This window comes from Bos grunniens, chromosome 5 (assembly GCF_055505025.1).
Source record: "Bos grunniens cultivar Pamir isolate PY7600 chromosome 5, Bosgru_T2T1.0, whole genome shotgun sequence".
Classification (NCBI taxonomy): Eukaryota; Metazoa; Chordata; class Mammalia; order Artiodactyla; family Bovidae; genus Bos; species Bos grunniens.
In genome coordinates, this window is record NC_141169.1 from 58,236,912 (window position 1) to 58,251,595 (window position 14,684).

The 14,684-nt window shown below is 47.9% G+C and overlaps 2 protein-coding genes across 7 annotated transcripts; one reads left to right on the top strand and one right to left on the bottom strand.

Annotated features, from left to right (window-relative positions):
• Positions 1-203: 203 nt before the first annotated feature.
• CDK2 (cyclin dependent kinase 2) lies at positions 204-5,767 on the bottom strand. Of its 2 annotated transcripts, XM_086400673.1 has the most exons (8): positions 5,417-5,767; positions 4,606-4,683; positions 4,368-4,488; positions 3,548-3,718; positions 2,997-3,098; positions 2,187-2,330; positions 1,680-1,883; positions 204-1,425 (listed from the first exon to the last, which is right to left on the bottom strand). In XM_086400673.1, exons 1-8 carry the CDS (start codon positions 5,530-5,532, stop codon positions 1,321-1,323), a joined length of 1,041 nt encoding a protein of 346 aa, XP_086256799.1. In that variant the 5' UTR covers positions 5,533-5,767; the 3' UTR covers positions 204-1,320. The 2 variants fall into 2 exon arrangements, with proteins under 2 accessions (XP_086256799.1, XP_086256800.1); XM_086400674.1 differs by lacking the exon at positions 2,187-2,330.
• A 94-nt stretch (positions 5,768-5,861) lies between these two features.
• On the top strand, positions 5,862-14,630 carry PMEL (premelanosome protein). 5 transcript variants are annotated; one of them, XM_086400660.1, is made up of 12 exons: positions 5,862-6,260; positions 6,492-6,616; positions 8,812-8,922; positions 9,068-9,214; positions 10,286-10,420; positions 10,797-10,958; positions 11,215-11,895; positions 12,803-12,919; positions 13,163-13,247; positions 13,357-13,562; positions 13,670-13,757; positions 14,381-14,630. In XM_086400660.1, the coding sequence occupies exons 2-12, from the start codon at positions 6,541-6,543 to the stop codon at positions 14,520-14,522; spliced, it is 1,950 nt and encodes a 649-aa protein (XP_086256786.1). In that variant the 5' UTR covers positions 5,862-6,260; positions 6,492-6,540; the 3' UTR covers positions 14,523-14,630. The 5 variants fall into 5 exon arrangements, with proteins under 5 accessions (XP_086256786.1, XP_086256787.1, XP_086256788.1 ...); XM_086400661.1 differs by having other exon boundaries at positions 11,215-11,886; XM_086400662.1 differs by lacking the exon at positions 5,862-6,260 and adding an exon at positions 6,328-6,413 and having other exon boundaries at positions 6,514-6,616.
• Positions 14,631-14,684: the final 54 nt, after the last annotated feature.

Genomic DNA, 14,684 nt, shown 5'->3' on the forward strand with positions numbered 1-14,684 from the left:
TTTCCCCAGCCGTAAAATGGGGGCAATAATTCCCGCTTCGCCCACCCGCACACTATCACATTGCTTCACAGAGGTCGAAATGGAGTGAGGTGGGTAGCCGTGCTCAGACATATTAAGAGGGGTCTGAAATCTATTATCACATACACACATCCATATTCTCTCTCACACCATTCTTTCAATAAATACACAAAAGGGGAAAGAGATGAACTGTAAAACTAGGAACTTTTTTTAATCAGTTACAAACTAAATTACAAATAATATTAACAGCAAGAACACTCAAGGACAAAAGGTGGGAGAAGAGAGACAAAATCATAAAAAGAAAAAAAGCTTAAAAAAAAAAAACAAACATATTTGCATTACAGACCCCAAGGTGCACATGGCAACAAATCCCCACCCATTCCCACTTAAAAAACTACTATAAACTGAAATATAAATATAATTGTTCATCCTTCTTTTAAAGAAATATTTTTCCCCCAATGTCCCCACTCAGTCACAGCCCTAAGTGTCAGAATTCTCAAAATGATGTCTCAACCTTAACTTATACGGGGTGGCCTTCAGAGGAAAATGGGACCTAGCACCTTAAGAATCGTAAGAGAAAAATTCAAATATCTTTTACTTGCCTAATAAGGCCAAGGTGAAGCACAGTCCCTGTCCCAGAGCCTCCTAGACACATCTTGCCCATAGGAGGGACAGGCAAGAAACCTAGGAGCCATCATTTCTACTGCAGCCCCACTGGGACCACAGAGGCTGGGAGTCTTGAGTCTCCCAGAGTTAGGTGAGATGAAACACTAAAACTAGGGTATAAACCGGTTGGATCTATTTTTTTAAACCTAATTCTTTGAAACAGGCCCCTCCATAATGTTTTTGTTTTGTGTGGTTTTTAAAGTTCCAACTTAGCCCCCACTGCTATAAGTTGGCCTTACACAGTGGCTCTGGAGGCTTGGGGTCTTTATCATCCCAGATACAGAAAATAATTAATAGTGGGGCTTTCAGAGACTGGGATGGCAAACTTATGTGGACGGAGGAGAAAGTCTTTTTTTTTTTTGTCTTTTTAAAAAAATACCAGCCCTCTTAAGCAACGACTAAGAGGAGGGAGAGAGGGTAGTGGAGGCTGACTTAAGTGCATCTAATACTGAAGCGTCCTTTCAATTCCGCCTATTTCTTCCCTCCACCCCATCACTCCAGAGTGGATTGGCTAAGAGGGGCAGCTGAGTGCTAAGGCAACCAGACAAGATCAGTGAGCTAAGCGCCCGGGCTGAGCCAGATCACACTCACACTGGAGAAGAGGGTGATACTGGGGGTAGGGGCTTGAGAAGGCGATCAGAGTCGAAGGTGAGGTACTGGCTTGGTCACATCTTGGAAGAAAGGGTGAGCCAGAGCTGCCTTGGCTGAAATCCGCTTGTTAGGGTCGTAGTGCAGCATTTGCTGGAGGGAGAGATGCATGCTGACTTCAGTAATGTGGTAATGGACTAAATGGGCAGCAGGTATTGAGAAACTGGGAAACAGAATTCTTTCACCCCGAGTTCCCATTTCCTCCTCCCTATATCTAACAAGAGGGAAGCAGAGACAAGGGAAATGCTGAGACCTGGAGTCCAGGGCCTCATTCTTCCTTCATGCTAGAAAAACTCTGCCCAGGGGGAGGGAACAAGAGGAAATGGATGCCCACTCCCTAGTCTCACCGATAACAAGCTCCGTCCATCTTCATCCAGGGGAGGCACCACTTTGCTAAAATCCTGCCTGGCCCACTTGGGGAAACTTGGCTTATAATCAGGCATAGAAGTAACTCCTGGCCAAACCACCTCATCTGGGGTTCCCAGGGTCCGAAAGATCCGGAAGAGTTGGTCGATCTCAGAATCTCCGGGGAATAGGGCCCGGCGGGTCACCTGAAAATGGGGAAAGAGGAAAGGCCAAGACTGACATTGACGTCAATCAGAACTGCCCAAAGGATAATGGAGGTTCCCACAGGCAGTGGAAGGTCAGTAGGGCCCCCTGACTCCCTCCCCAGGGTCTTTCATGGGGTCAGTCACACAGAGCCTGAGACAATGAAGTCCCTTCATCTGCCTCCTCGCTCCCTCCTTCCTTCCCCCAACCACGGCTTTGCAGATCCCCAAGGCTGGGTGGGGCTGGGAGGGGGTGAATGTCTGGGGTGCCACTGACATGTAGCAAAGGGATGTCAAGCCACTCACGGGGTATGGGGTAGACACTGCGGTCATCCCCCCTCCTTGTGATGCAGCCACTTCTAGATAGGAGCACAGCGGGCAGAGACTGTGTCTTCCATTTCTTCTGTGTTCCCCACAGCACCTAGCATGGTGCTGGGTACACACTAGGTGCTTAACAAATATTTTTTGATGAATTGAGAGACGTATATGGGCAATTGTAAAGTATTGCACTGGGGGATAAATGCATGTTATATATATGGGCTAATGGTCTCCATGCCCCCAGTTACAACCCAGATAAGGGACCATAAAACATACTGCTGATTTGATTCGAAAACTCAGCTCACTCCACTGTTGTATTAAAGGGAATGAGAGCTCCCTTATAAGGCTGGGCCTCAGGGATCCTTCAATCTGAAAAGCCAGAGGTTGAGGGGGGGACATGTCTGAAGTTTAAATAAAAGGTGTGGATAAGGTGAATACAGCTGGCCTCACCACTTCCTGATGCCCTAAAATAAGGTCTATAGGCAAATGAAGGAGATGCTAAATGGAACTTATTTTCCCAAATATATGTAGGCTAAAGCTAGCGCAGTTGCAGAAATGATTTAGCTCAGTTTGAGATAAGATTTGTATACTAGATGCTAAGCTGTTTGAGGCTATCCTAACATTGTGGTTGACATCAGCGATGACAGCCCTCTCCTTTCTCCACCACCCTCTTTGTGCTACTCTAGAGGAAAAACCCTGTGATAAGAGAAGGACCATGGGTCTGGGCCAAGAAACAGTTCTGTTGTTCTTGAGTGTGGGAAGGAGTGGGCTGGGTAGACCATGGGCATGCCTCCATACCATCTCAGCAAAGATGCAACCGAGGCTCCATATGTCCACTGCTGTGGAGTAGTATTTGCAGCCCAGAAGGATTTCCGGTGCTCGGTACCACAGAGTCACCACCTAAGGACAAGAGTACAGGACATGAAGATACCCACATGTCAGTTCCTAAACACTATTCTGCTAACTCAATTCTTAACAAGCAGCTTCTATCCCTACATCCTTCCCTTCCCTCTCATTGCCCCTAAGTAAAATAACTGGGTACAACTTCTTAGCCTAGAGTTAGCCTAATCCATGGTTCTGGGGAACATATATTCTGAACCCCCAATTTGCAACCTCTTGGAAAACTTGAGGCAAATGGTCATAATTTTAAATTTCATGTCTTCCACCTGTCTCCTGGCTCGGTATCTATCAATATATGAACTCTATGCATACTCTAAGACCTCTCGGGGTGTCAGAAATACTTTCCATGTAGTGAGAAACTGCTGGCCAGATAGTTACTAAAAACTCTGTGAATGTCCTTGTTAACAGCTCCCAGGGAGTTCAGAGAAGACATGCAGAGGAGGACTCACCTCGTGGGTATAAGTACGAACAGGGACCCCAAAAGCTCTGGCTAGTCCAAAGTCTGCTAGCTTGATGGACCCATCTGCGTTGATAAGCAGGTTCTGAGGTTTAAGGTCTCGGTGCAGGACTCGATGAGAGTGGCAGAAAGCTAGGCCCTGGAGCAGCTGGAACAAGTAGCTCTGACAAGGGGAGAGAAAAGACTGTGTTTTTCCACCACCATGAGCAGATTAGGGTCTCCTCTGTAACTCCAAAGTTCTACTAAAGCCTTTACTAATTAAATTGTAATTATATGTTTTCAAGCTATTTCTCCAATTGGATTGTCAATCCATTGAGGATAAAATCAGGTCTCATTCAGTTTTGCATTTATGTTCCATATCGTGAGACCAGCACATTGAAGGTGTTCAATAAATATGTGTTGGATGTTTGCTGGTTGATCGAAAGTAGCTTCTGAAGTAAGGAACCCAGAAAAACGGACAACAGAGACTCACTGGCTATTGCTCCCACCAAACAGGTGGAAGGGCTTTCTGGAGGCGTCTACCAAGTACCCCCCAGTCCCATTTATCTGAGTTTCATCTCAAGAACCTTCCACCTGAGCTGCTAAGTTGACTCACTAGAGTTTCAACGTCTTTGATTCCCCTGCCCAGCCCTAGGGTTAAAGCATAATGAGCAGTGAAAGAGCCACAAGAAAAGGTGTGTATGTGTGTGTGTGTCGGGGGGTGAAGGCTGGGAAGGAAGCCAAGATCACAAATCAACACTCAGTCCAGACTGTCTGCCTTCAGTCCCCCTAAGACACGCCCATGTTGGGGAGGAGTTGATGAAAAGGAGTACCTTTATGAGCGGAAGAGGAATGCCAGTGAGCGCAGAGGCATCCATGAATTTCTTGAGATCCTGGTGCAGAAACTCAAAAACCAGGTAGAGTTTGTTTTCTGTGTGAATGACATCCAGCAGCCTAGGGAAGGGGGAGGTCCAGGAATACACGTGAGGGAGAGAAAGGCCCAGATAATACAAACAGAAGACATCCTCCTTTACTGTCAGAGCACCTCCCACCTCCCAGATACATACTTACTTGACAATATTAGGGTGATTAAGCTCCTTAAGCAGAGAGATCTCTCGTATGGCAGTACTGGGTACACCCTCTGTCTCACTTGGAGAAGTTGGGAAAGCAGAGATGGGAATGTGGTTACAAATATTCCTCTTCCCTCAGCAGTACAGTCATTCCCCCCACACCACCCCCAGCCCCCACCATCCCAGCATCCCCTACGAAAGTGAGAGAAAGGGTGCTTCAGGGGTTAATTCATGGATGGACAGGAGTGGCTTTTTAGACACTTTAAGATCATCATTTCTTCTTTGCCCAGGGTTAGGTTAGCAAAGCCTCTTGGTGAAGGTGAAGTTAAAAGGGGGAAAAGTGTATGTATGTCGGGGGGGAGTAACAGCACCCAGCCTCTCTAGAGGTGCCAGTGAGGTTCAACTGCCATTCTTTTGAAAGAGAGAATTCTAAGATGCGGGTGGGGTTGGAGTACTGAGGGCTCGTCTAGTCATTTATAAGGGTGCTCTTTACCGCTTATCACAAAACCCATCTCCTCGTCGGGGAGTCCTGGATCCCATCTCAAAAGGCTCCTTCCTCTTCCTGACTCTTTCTGACTGTACATTTGGGGACATTAACCGCTTTGGGGGAGGAAATTTCCCATGGATTCGACACTACCCTATAGTCTCCACCGGGAAACCTTCTACTCGTCCTTCAACCCACCTCTCCACTTCAAAAGACTTCCCTCCCTGCTACCTTCCGGTCCCTGGAAGGCTACCCGCCTGTTGCGGTGGGGGTGGGGGGCACTCAAGGAGCTCCCGAGTCAGGAGTCCCGGGTACAGAGGCCACTCACGTGTCCAGGCGGATTTTTTTAAGCGCCACCACTTCTCCCGTCAACTTGTTTTTGGCTTTGTACACAACTCCGTACGTGCCCTCTCCGATCTTTTCCACTTTTTGGAAGTTCTCCATGAAGCGCTAGCGAGTCGGGTCAGCCCGGCCCTGGAGCGGGGGCCTGGGAACCCTGCAGAAAACGGCACCCAGTTCTCGGGGGCCAAGGAGGGAAACAGGGCCCAGCACCGCGACCCGAGGTCGGGATGGAACGCAGTGTATCTCCCGCTCTTGTCAATTTGTCCAACTTGAAACAATATTGCCGCCTCCCCCCTGTAGTTCCCTACCGCCACCAGAAGCCCCGCCTCTCCTTCCCGCGTTTCCCTGGCTCCTCCCTCAGATCTTCCTATTGGTCTACGTCATGGAGGGCGGGGCCATCCTTGCGTCCCTCGCTGCAAACGACCCCACCCAGAGCAACTTTGGTTCCGAGGAGTATTAAGGATAAATTTTTATCTGGGAGGGGAGACTGAACACCTTTTTCCAAGTATCTGATTTGGGATCGAGTTGTCTCCCTGTGTCCTGAGTCTATAGGGATTTCCTGATCTCTAATTCGCTACCCCTAGGAAAATATGTATTGATCTAAGATTAAATTCCACCTCGCCCTGGAGCCTCCTCTGAAAGCAGGAAACTGGAAATCTCATTGTAAGGGTTTCCTGGGGCTCCGAAGAGTCGTTGTCCCGCTTCTCTCAGCCTACCCCAATACTGTCTGTTTTTGGATCCAGGGTCACTGCTTCTACAGTTATTTTGAGAGGTTCCTGGTTTGACTCACAATAGATTGATCCTCTCTCCAATGATGAACTGTGTGTCTGGTACGTGTTATGTTTTGTAGCTGTCCTTCAGTCATTTTTTCCCCCCGAGGGGAGATGGAGTGCTTTAAAATGAGACTGACCTTGTGAAGTCAGAAACTGTCAATGAGTAGCAGGATGTCCAGGGACCAGGATCCCTACTCAGTTCTTTCTCAGGTCCTTCTGCTCCTCCCAGGATTTGCCTGGAGGGAGGGGAGGAAGGGCTATGCAAATAAGCACCCCCTTCTTATACAGGGGTTTGTCCAGTGCCCCAGAGTCTTTGGTTGCTGGAAGGAAGAACAGGATGGATCTGGTGCTGAGAAAATACCTTCTCCATGTGGCTCTGATGGGTGTTCTTCTGGCTGTAGGGACCACAGAAGGTGAGTGTGGGATGTTGGACATGAACAAGTGTGAATTTGGGGTTGCACACCTGCTCTGGTTTTTCTCTCCCTAAAATGGAAGATATCAGTAGTGCTTCAGGTGTCTCCCACCCATTTGATTTAGTGAGGACATGGGCAACTGAGCTCCCTCCCCACATGAAGATTTGGGTGCATGTGTGTTCAGGCACTTGGGACTGAACCTGAAAACAACCCCATCTACCTGGATGGGTGAGAGAACAGTATGTCTCCGTGGCCCTAATTTTGAGATGCTCTGAATAGTGAGCTGGAACATGGGTGCCAAGGTAGTAAAATGACTGGAAACTCATTTAGGCTTTGTCTCAGGCACTTGGGATAGGGTATTTAGGAGATAGAGAAAGATAGGAGAAAGGAGAAAGAGGATGTGGTATTGGATAGAAGGGTAATGAGGCACCTCATCCCCTCTTTGGGATGGGCATGGGTGAACACAGCCCAGGCTTTTGTTCTGGGGCTGGAAGAGACAGGCAGAAGGGTCTCAGCTGAGCATCACATGAAAGGGCTCTGGGGGATTGGGGCCTCGTGACAGGAGCAAGGCGGGTGGGGTGGGGATGGTGAGAGGGTCTGGAATGTCCCGTGCTGCTCTGAGGAGGGAGGATTGGGAGTGGAGAAAGAATGGGGCATCTTATGATTCTCTTGTTCTTGTGGTGAGGTATTCAGTGGGATAATTCTAGATCCTCCCCCAAGAGAATCAATTAGAGATGGAGTGAGGATAGTCTGTGATGTGCAGAAATATCTACATTGTACCCCAGTGCCCCCTTTCTCTAGATCCCTGGTCTCACAGACTTCTTGGAACTTCTCCTTGATCTGACTTCCCTCATTCATGGTGTCATTTCAAGTCTTATTCTTTTACTATGTTCGTTATTGTATTCTGGAAATATCCTGTTCATATGTGTCCACCCAAGGCTCTTAATATGTTGTGCTTACTTTTTGGATCCAGATTTTTAAAATCATAAGAAGACATTTTTATATAGTTCATGAAATTTTGCATGGACTGAGTTTGATAATTTTGTTTAGTGTGAATTAACATTGTGTTTATTTAAGAAAAAAAAATATTTTTTTACAGAAACCTACTGAATTTGTAGGGTTTTAAAATAACATGATGTCTGGGATTTGCTTTTGAATGCTTCAGCCAAAAAACAAACGAACAACAAAAATAAAGGATAGATAAAGCAAATGTGACAAAATGCTGATAGTTGTTGGACCTTGGGGAGACACATGCAGAGCCATCACATCACTTTTTTTCAGACATCTTTCTTGGTCAGTTATAATCATTTTGTTTGTCCCCACTCCCAATTTCTACTTGCCTCTAGTCCATCCTTCTCACTGCTTGCCAAAGTGATCCTTCTAAAACACAAATCTGATCATATTCAAAAAGCTTTTGAAGGGTAAGTTTTATGGTATATGCCATATATCAGTACAACAAACAAAATCGTCTGAGGTGCCGTTGCCTACAGGATAAAGTCCAAACTCCTTTGCCTGGCACTCAAAGCCCCCACTCTATCTTCTTGGCCTCATCTCTCATGATGTACATCAGCCACATTGCTAGTGTCTGCTCATGGCCTTCTGCCTAGAATGCTTTATGCCCCAGCCAACTATTTACTGTCTTCTTCAGTCGACCAGAGTACAATTTACCTGTTTAAAATCTATCATTTTGTTATACATTGTGCATGTCTATTATGGCTCATATTAAGCAATGCCTTGGATTATAGTAATTTATGTATATGTCTATTTCATATACTTTAACCTGAACCCCTTCAGAACCATTTCTTTTTCATTTCTTAAGTTCTTTGCACCTAGCCCAGTGCCTGGTACGTGGTGGGTATTCAGTAGATTAAAATGCACTTTAAGGAACTTCCCTTGTTGTCCATCAAGTGGCTAAGGCTCTGTGCTCCCAATGCAGGGGACCAGGGTTCAATCTCAGGTCAGGGAACTAGATCCCACAGGTCACAACTAAGAGTTTGCATGCCACAACTACCTGACCTCACATGCCACAACTAATCGAAGATCCCTCGTGCTGCAACTAAGTCCTAGTGCAGTTAAATATATTTTTTTAATGCACTTTGAATGTGAGAATGAATGATGTGTCACAGACACTGTTGTCCCCTGAGAAGGGAGTGAGTAATGATTTGAGGGCCCTCATAGTATATCTTCCTTTTTAGGATCCAGAGACAGGGACTGGCTTGGTGTCTCAAGGCAGCTCAGAATTAAAGCATGGAACAGACAGCTGTATCCAGAGTGGACAGAAAGCCAGGGGCCTGACTGCTGGAGAGGTAGGAACTTGGCAATTTCCAGGGAGGATATGGTGGAAATGGGTGGGGAGGGGAACAGGGTTGAATGTACTTAGGAAGATAGGGAAGGAAAAGGCATACAGGGAGGAGAAGCCAAGGAGCTAATTAATGCAGCTGCCCTTTTCAGGTGGCCACATATCCCTGAAGGTCAGCAATGATGGGCCTACACTGATTGGGGCAAATGCTTCCTTCTCTATTGCCTTGCACTTTCCTAAAAGCCAAAAGGTGCTGCCAGACGGGCAGGTCATTTGGGCCAACAACACCATCATCAATGGTGAGTACCTCTCTGCCTCCTTCCCAAGGTCCAGAATCCCTGCTATCCCCAATGAGCTCAAGGAATCCTCCTCCTCTTTTTTTTTTTTTTTACAAATTATATATGTAACACATATTCACTGCAGAAAAATTAGAAAACACAGATAAACCAAAAAGAAAAAAAATTATAGTTCCCCAAATGGGGCACAGAAGACCCAGTGGACATAGAAGTTGGATAGACTTGGATTTAAACTGGTTACCAGTATGTGACCCTGGACAAGTCACTGAATTGTTTTGTTCTTCCATTCCCTTATCTATAGAATGGGGATGATAACACTTTAAAAGGTTCTTGTAAGGATTAAAATGTGATAATATATAAAGATTTTAGCATAATGCCTGCCCTGTGCTGTGCTTAGTACCTTAGTTTAGACGCTTTGCAACCCCATGGACTGTAGCCCACCAGGCTCCTCTGTCCATGTGGATTCTGCAGGCAAGAATACTGGAGTGGGTCACCATGCACTCCTCCAGGGGATCTTCCCAACTCAGGGATCGAACCCAGGTCCTAGCCTACAGTATTAATTGATGCTGTTATTTTTACTTTTATCCCACTAGCTAGAGCACATCATCCTAGACATTTTGATACATGGCCTACCAATTTGTATCCAGTGTAAGAATATACATGTGTGTGCTCAGTGGCTCAGTCGTGTCTGACTCTTTGCAACCCCATGGACTGTAGCCCGCGAAAGCTCCTCTGCCCATGGGATTGCCCAGGCAAGAATACTGGAGCAGGTTGCCATTTCTTCCTCCAGGGGATCTTTCAACACAGGGATTGAATCCTCGTCTCCTGTGTTTCCTGCATTGGCAGGTGTATTCTTTACCACTGAGCCACCTGGGAAACCCCTTAAGTATATACACAGGAATCTTTTATAGTTTCCATTCTCCCTTCTACCACTCCAAATAGGTTATACCAAGGAGAATGTATTTTGGTAGCTAGGCAGTATTCCTGGAGCCCCTCTCTGGGAGTCATGTTAAAGGTTTTGGTGTACAGTGAGGAATGCCAGGGATTGAGGGAGACTTGCTGTCTTCTTTTCAGGGAGCCAGGTGTGGGGAGGACAGCTGGTATATCCCCAAGAACCTGATGATACCTGCATCTTCCCCGATGGGGAGCCCTGCCCTTCTGGCCCTCTATCTCAGAAAAGATGCTTTGTTTATGTCTGGAAGACCTGGGGTAAGAGTTTCCCTTCTCTGGCCTGTCATTCACACTTAAATTCACTTCTTCCTACCTGATCCCCTTTCTTTTGGTCTCATCCTTAAATTCTGTGAGTTTCCCTAATCTTCACTTCCCCCATGACTCCTTCCTCTTCCACAGCACCTAGTCAACTCTATTATACTTCTTTCTGGGAGCCCTGCTCCAATTATAGTCCCATCCCATGGACCCTCTCATAAGGACTTTTTTCCTGCCCAACATATGCAAGCTTAAACTCTCTGAAATAACCATCCTTGATACATCTCCTGACCTTCCTTCTCTGGTTCCATCTCTAACCCTGCCCCAGTCTCCTTTGACCAGTAACCCCCTTCCCTACTCTTCTTTCCAAAAACCTCAGACCAATACTGGCAAGTTCTGGGGGGCCCAGTGTCTGGACTGAGCATCGGGACAGACAAGGCAGTGCTGGGCACATATAACATGGAAGTGACTGTCTACCACCGCCGGGGGTCCCAGAGCTATGTGCCCCTCGCTCACTCCAGTTCAGCCTTCACCATTACTGGTAAGGACTGAGGAGGGGACAAGGCCAGTTGCAGGGCAGGAGAAGGTGGGGAGGCTGGGCTGGACAGGAAAGGGGAAAGAGGAAATGGTGTGTAACCTTGCAGGGGCAGAACCAGGAAGATGTGGGCAGAGGGATGTGGGGCTTGGAGCCCGTGAAGGGCCAGGCAGCTTGGGTTGGTTGAAAAATATGGCTGTGAAAGAAGAAGCTGACAGAAAGAAGAACTTATGGTTCTCACTTTCTCTGACTCCAATCCCAGACCAGGTGCCCTTCTCCGTGAGTGTGTCTCAGCTGCAGGCCTTGGATGGAAGGAACAAGCGCTTCCTGAGAAAGCAGCCTCTGACCTTTGCCCTCCAGCTCCATGATCCCAGTGGCTATTTGGCTGGGGCTGACCTTTCCTACACCTGGGACTTTGGTGACAGTACAGGGACCCTGATCTCTCGGGCACTCACGGTCACTCACACTTACCTAGAGTCTGGCCCAGTCACTGCACAGGTGGTGCTGCAGGCTGCCATTCCTCTCACCTCCTGTGGCTCCTCTCCAGTTCCAGGCACTACAGATAGGCATGTGACAACTGCAGAGGCTCCTGGAACCACAGCTGGCCAAGTGCCTACTACAGAAGTCATGGGCACCACACCTGGCCAGGTGCCAACTGCAGAGGCCCCTGGCACCACAGTTGGGTGGGTGCCAACCACAGAGGATGTAGGTACCACACCTGAGCAGGTGGCAACCTCTGAAGTCTTAAGTACCACACCAGTGGAGATGCCAACTGCAAAAGCTACAGGTAGGACACCTGAAGTGTCAACTACAGAGCCCTCTGGAACCACAGTTACACAGGGAACAACTCCAGAGCTGGTGGAGACCACAGCTGGAGAGGTGTCCACTCCTGAGCCTGCGGGTTCAAATACCAGCTCATTCATGCCTACAGAAGGTACTGCAGGTAAGGGGGCCACCATGAATGAGTTCATAGAGGTGGGGCATTTGTCACAGCTCTGAAGACCTGAAAGAATTGCTCAGGACCCAGATGTTACTCAATCCTTAGCTTAGCAGTGGAGTCCCCTCAGAATCTTCACTGGTTTTAAAACCCCCTAAGTCCCTCTTAATGGCACAGAATAGATCCAGAGTTCAGGAAACCAGGGTCTTCTCCTAGGCCAGGGGTAGACAGCTTATTCTCTCTTCCCGAAGAGAAGTTCAGGAAGCAGTGTGTGATCATTTGGTGGTGGTGCTCAGTCATGTCTGACTCTTTGTGACCTCATGGACTATGGGTCACCAGGCTCCTCTGTCCATAGAATTCTCCAGGCAAGAATACTGGAGTGGGTGGCCATTCCCTTCTCCAGGGGATTTTCCCTGCCCAGGGATTAAACCCGAATTGGCAGGTGGATTCTTTACCTGAGCCACCTAGAAAGCCCCATGTGATCATTAGATAATACTTATACCTCATTTTCTGATTAAGTGTAAACACAGAAATCTTTCTGACACCACTTCCCACCCCTGGATTCCCATCCCAAAGTAGGTTTACCTGGAATTGTGGTAGGAATACTAAAAGGGGAGAAGTGAGATAGTGACACTATGACTTAACACATGTCAAATGTCTGACCCAGGACCTGGCACAGTGTAGGGTGTGATAAACATTTGGGATGTCTAAAATTCCGACTCTAACCCTGTGACTCTGGGGCAGTCATTTCTCTTGGGCCTTTCTTTATCTTAAAAAATGAGAGTTTCCAGCTCTTGTCTGATTCTAAGCCTGGATCCAGTAGCTCTGACTCTACCTGGAAAAATGCCTGTTGGGCCTGTTTTCAGGTTAGTCATTTGCTTCTTGACTTTGCCTCTTTAATCCTCTCCTCTAGGGTCCCTGAGTCCCCTGCCGGATGACGCTGCCACCTTAGTCCTGGAGAAGCGCCAAGCCCCCCTGGATTGTGTTCTGTATCGCTATGGCTCCTTTTCCCTCACCCTGGACATTGTCCGTGAGTCTTGCCTACATTGTCCGTAAGCTGGTGGAGGGAGGCGTGTGCTGCTTAGGGTTGCCCAGTGGAAGCACACCTTGGAAGGAATTACTCACCTGGACAAGGAGAATACCCAGATCCCAGGGGTTTCATATGAAGGCAGAATGGGATTAGGGAGGCAGCCCGAGGACCTTCCTGGCCATGGGCCTTGGGGGAGGATAAGTAGAGGAGTCTCAGACTTAAAAAAATCTTGCAACTTTGCAGAGGGTATTGAGAGTGCTGAGATCCTACAGGCTGTGTCATCCAGCGAAGGAGATGCATTTGAGCTGACTGTGTCTTGCCAAGGCGGGTGAGTGTCCCACGGTTGCCCTGAGAACTCCTGGGGTGACTGCTGTCCTGTTCTCTGGTGTCTAGTGTCCCTTCCCAGATTCCCTGACGTAAGCTGACATCTCTCCCAGGCTACCCAAGGAAGCCTGCATGGACATCTCATCGCCAGGGTGTCAGCTGCCTGCCCAGCGGCTGTGTCAGCCTGTGCCCCCCAGCCCAGCCTGCCAGCTGGTTTTGCACCAGGTACTGAAGGGTGGCTCAGGGACCTACTGCCTCAATGTGTCTTTGGCTGATGCCAATAGCCTGGCGATGGTCAGCACCCAGCTTGTCATGCCTGGTAGGTAGTTGGACAAGAGGTAGGATGAAGACACGGGGAGATGGTAGAGGTTACCTACTAGAGGAAGTAGACACTGAATGCAGCCGTATCTGGGATTCCACCCATAGGGCAAGAAGCAGGCCTCAGGCAGGCTCCTCTGTTCGTGGGCATCTTGCTGGTGCTAACAGCTTTGTTGCTTGCATCTCTGATATACAGGTGAGATCCCCGCCATCCTGCTCCCACTCCTTTACCCCTTATTACCACCACCACTCTTCCTCATGGGAAGAAGAAACCAACAACCCCTTTGGGAAAGTGTAGAGTCCAAGAAAGAGCCCAGACTTGGAAGTTCAACAGGTCTAGGCTGCAGTCTTGCTGGTGGGACCCTGGGGAAGTCAATTAACCCTTCTGAGCCACTGAAAAGTAGGAAACATAATACCTGTCCTGTGGGGCTGTTTTCAGGGCTCTAGACAATGTGAGTAAAACACCTGGTTCTGAAACAAAAGTGGAATAAATGATGATCTCAATGACTGTTGTTATGAATAATATCAACAGTGGAGAAGAACTCAGTGAACTGAGTTCTCCACCTGCCAGAAAGGCAAATCCCTAGGCCTGGAGGGCTGAGGTCCTCAAAGCAGGGAAGCCTGTAGGGTGAGAGGGAAATGGTCAGAGCTTACCATAAACATAAGAGAGGATAAACCCTGTTGGTGAGAAGAGGAGGGAGCCAGGATCAAGACCAAGTCAACCTGGGTTATGGTTTAGTCTTTTTTTTTTTAGAGAAGCACAAAGAGGTTGCCATTGACCACCACTAACCAGTATCCCTGCTTTTCTCCCAATATCAGGCGAAGACTTATGAAGCAAGGCTCAGCAGTCCCCCTTCCCCAGCTGCCACACAGTAGAACCCAGTGGCTACGTCTGCCCTGGGTCTTCCGCTCTTGCCCCATTGGTGAGAGCAAACCCCTCCTCAGTGGACAGCAGGTCTGAGTGCTCTTATGTGAAGTCATGATTTACCCAGGTGGAGAGCAAGGCCTGTCTTTTCTCTGGTCTTCCCTCAGAGACTACCATTGCCTGAAATAAAGACTCAGAACTTGATGCTGTTATTTCCTTGTTTCTGGAAGAATCTATGTCACTTAAGGGGTGGAGGGA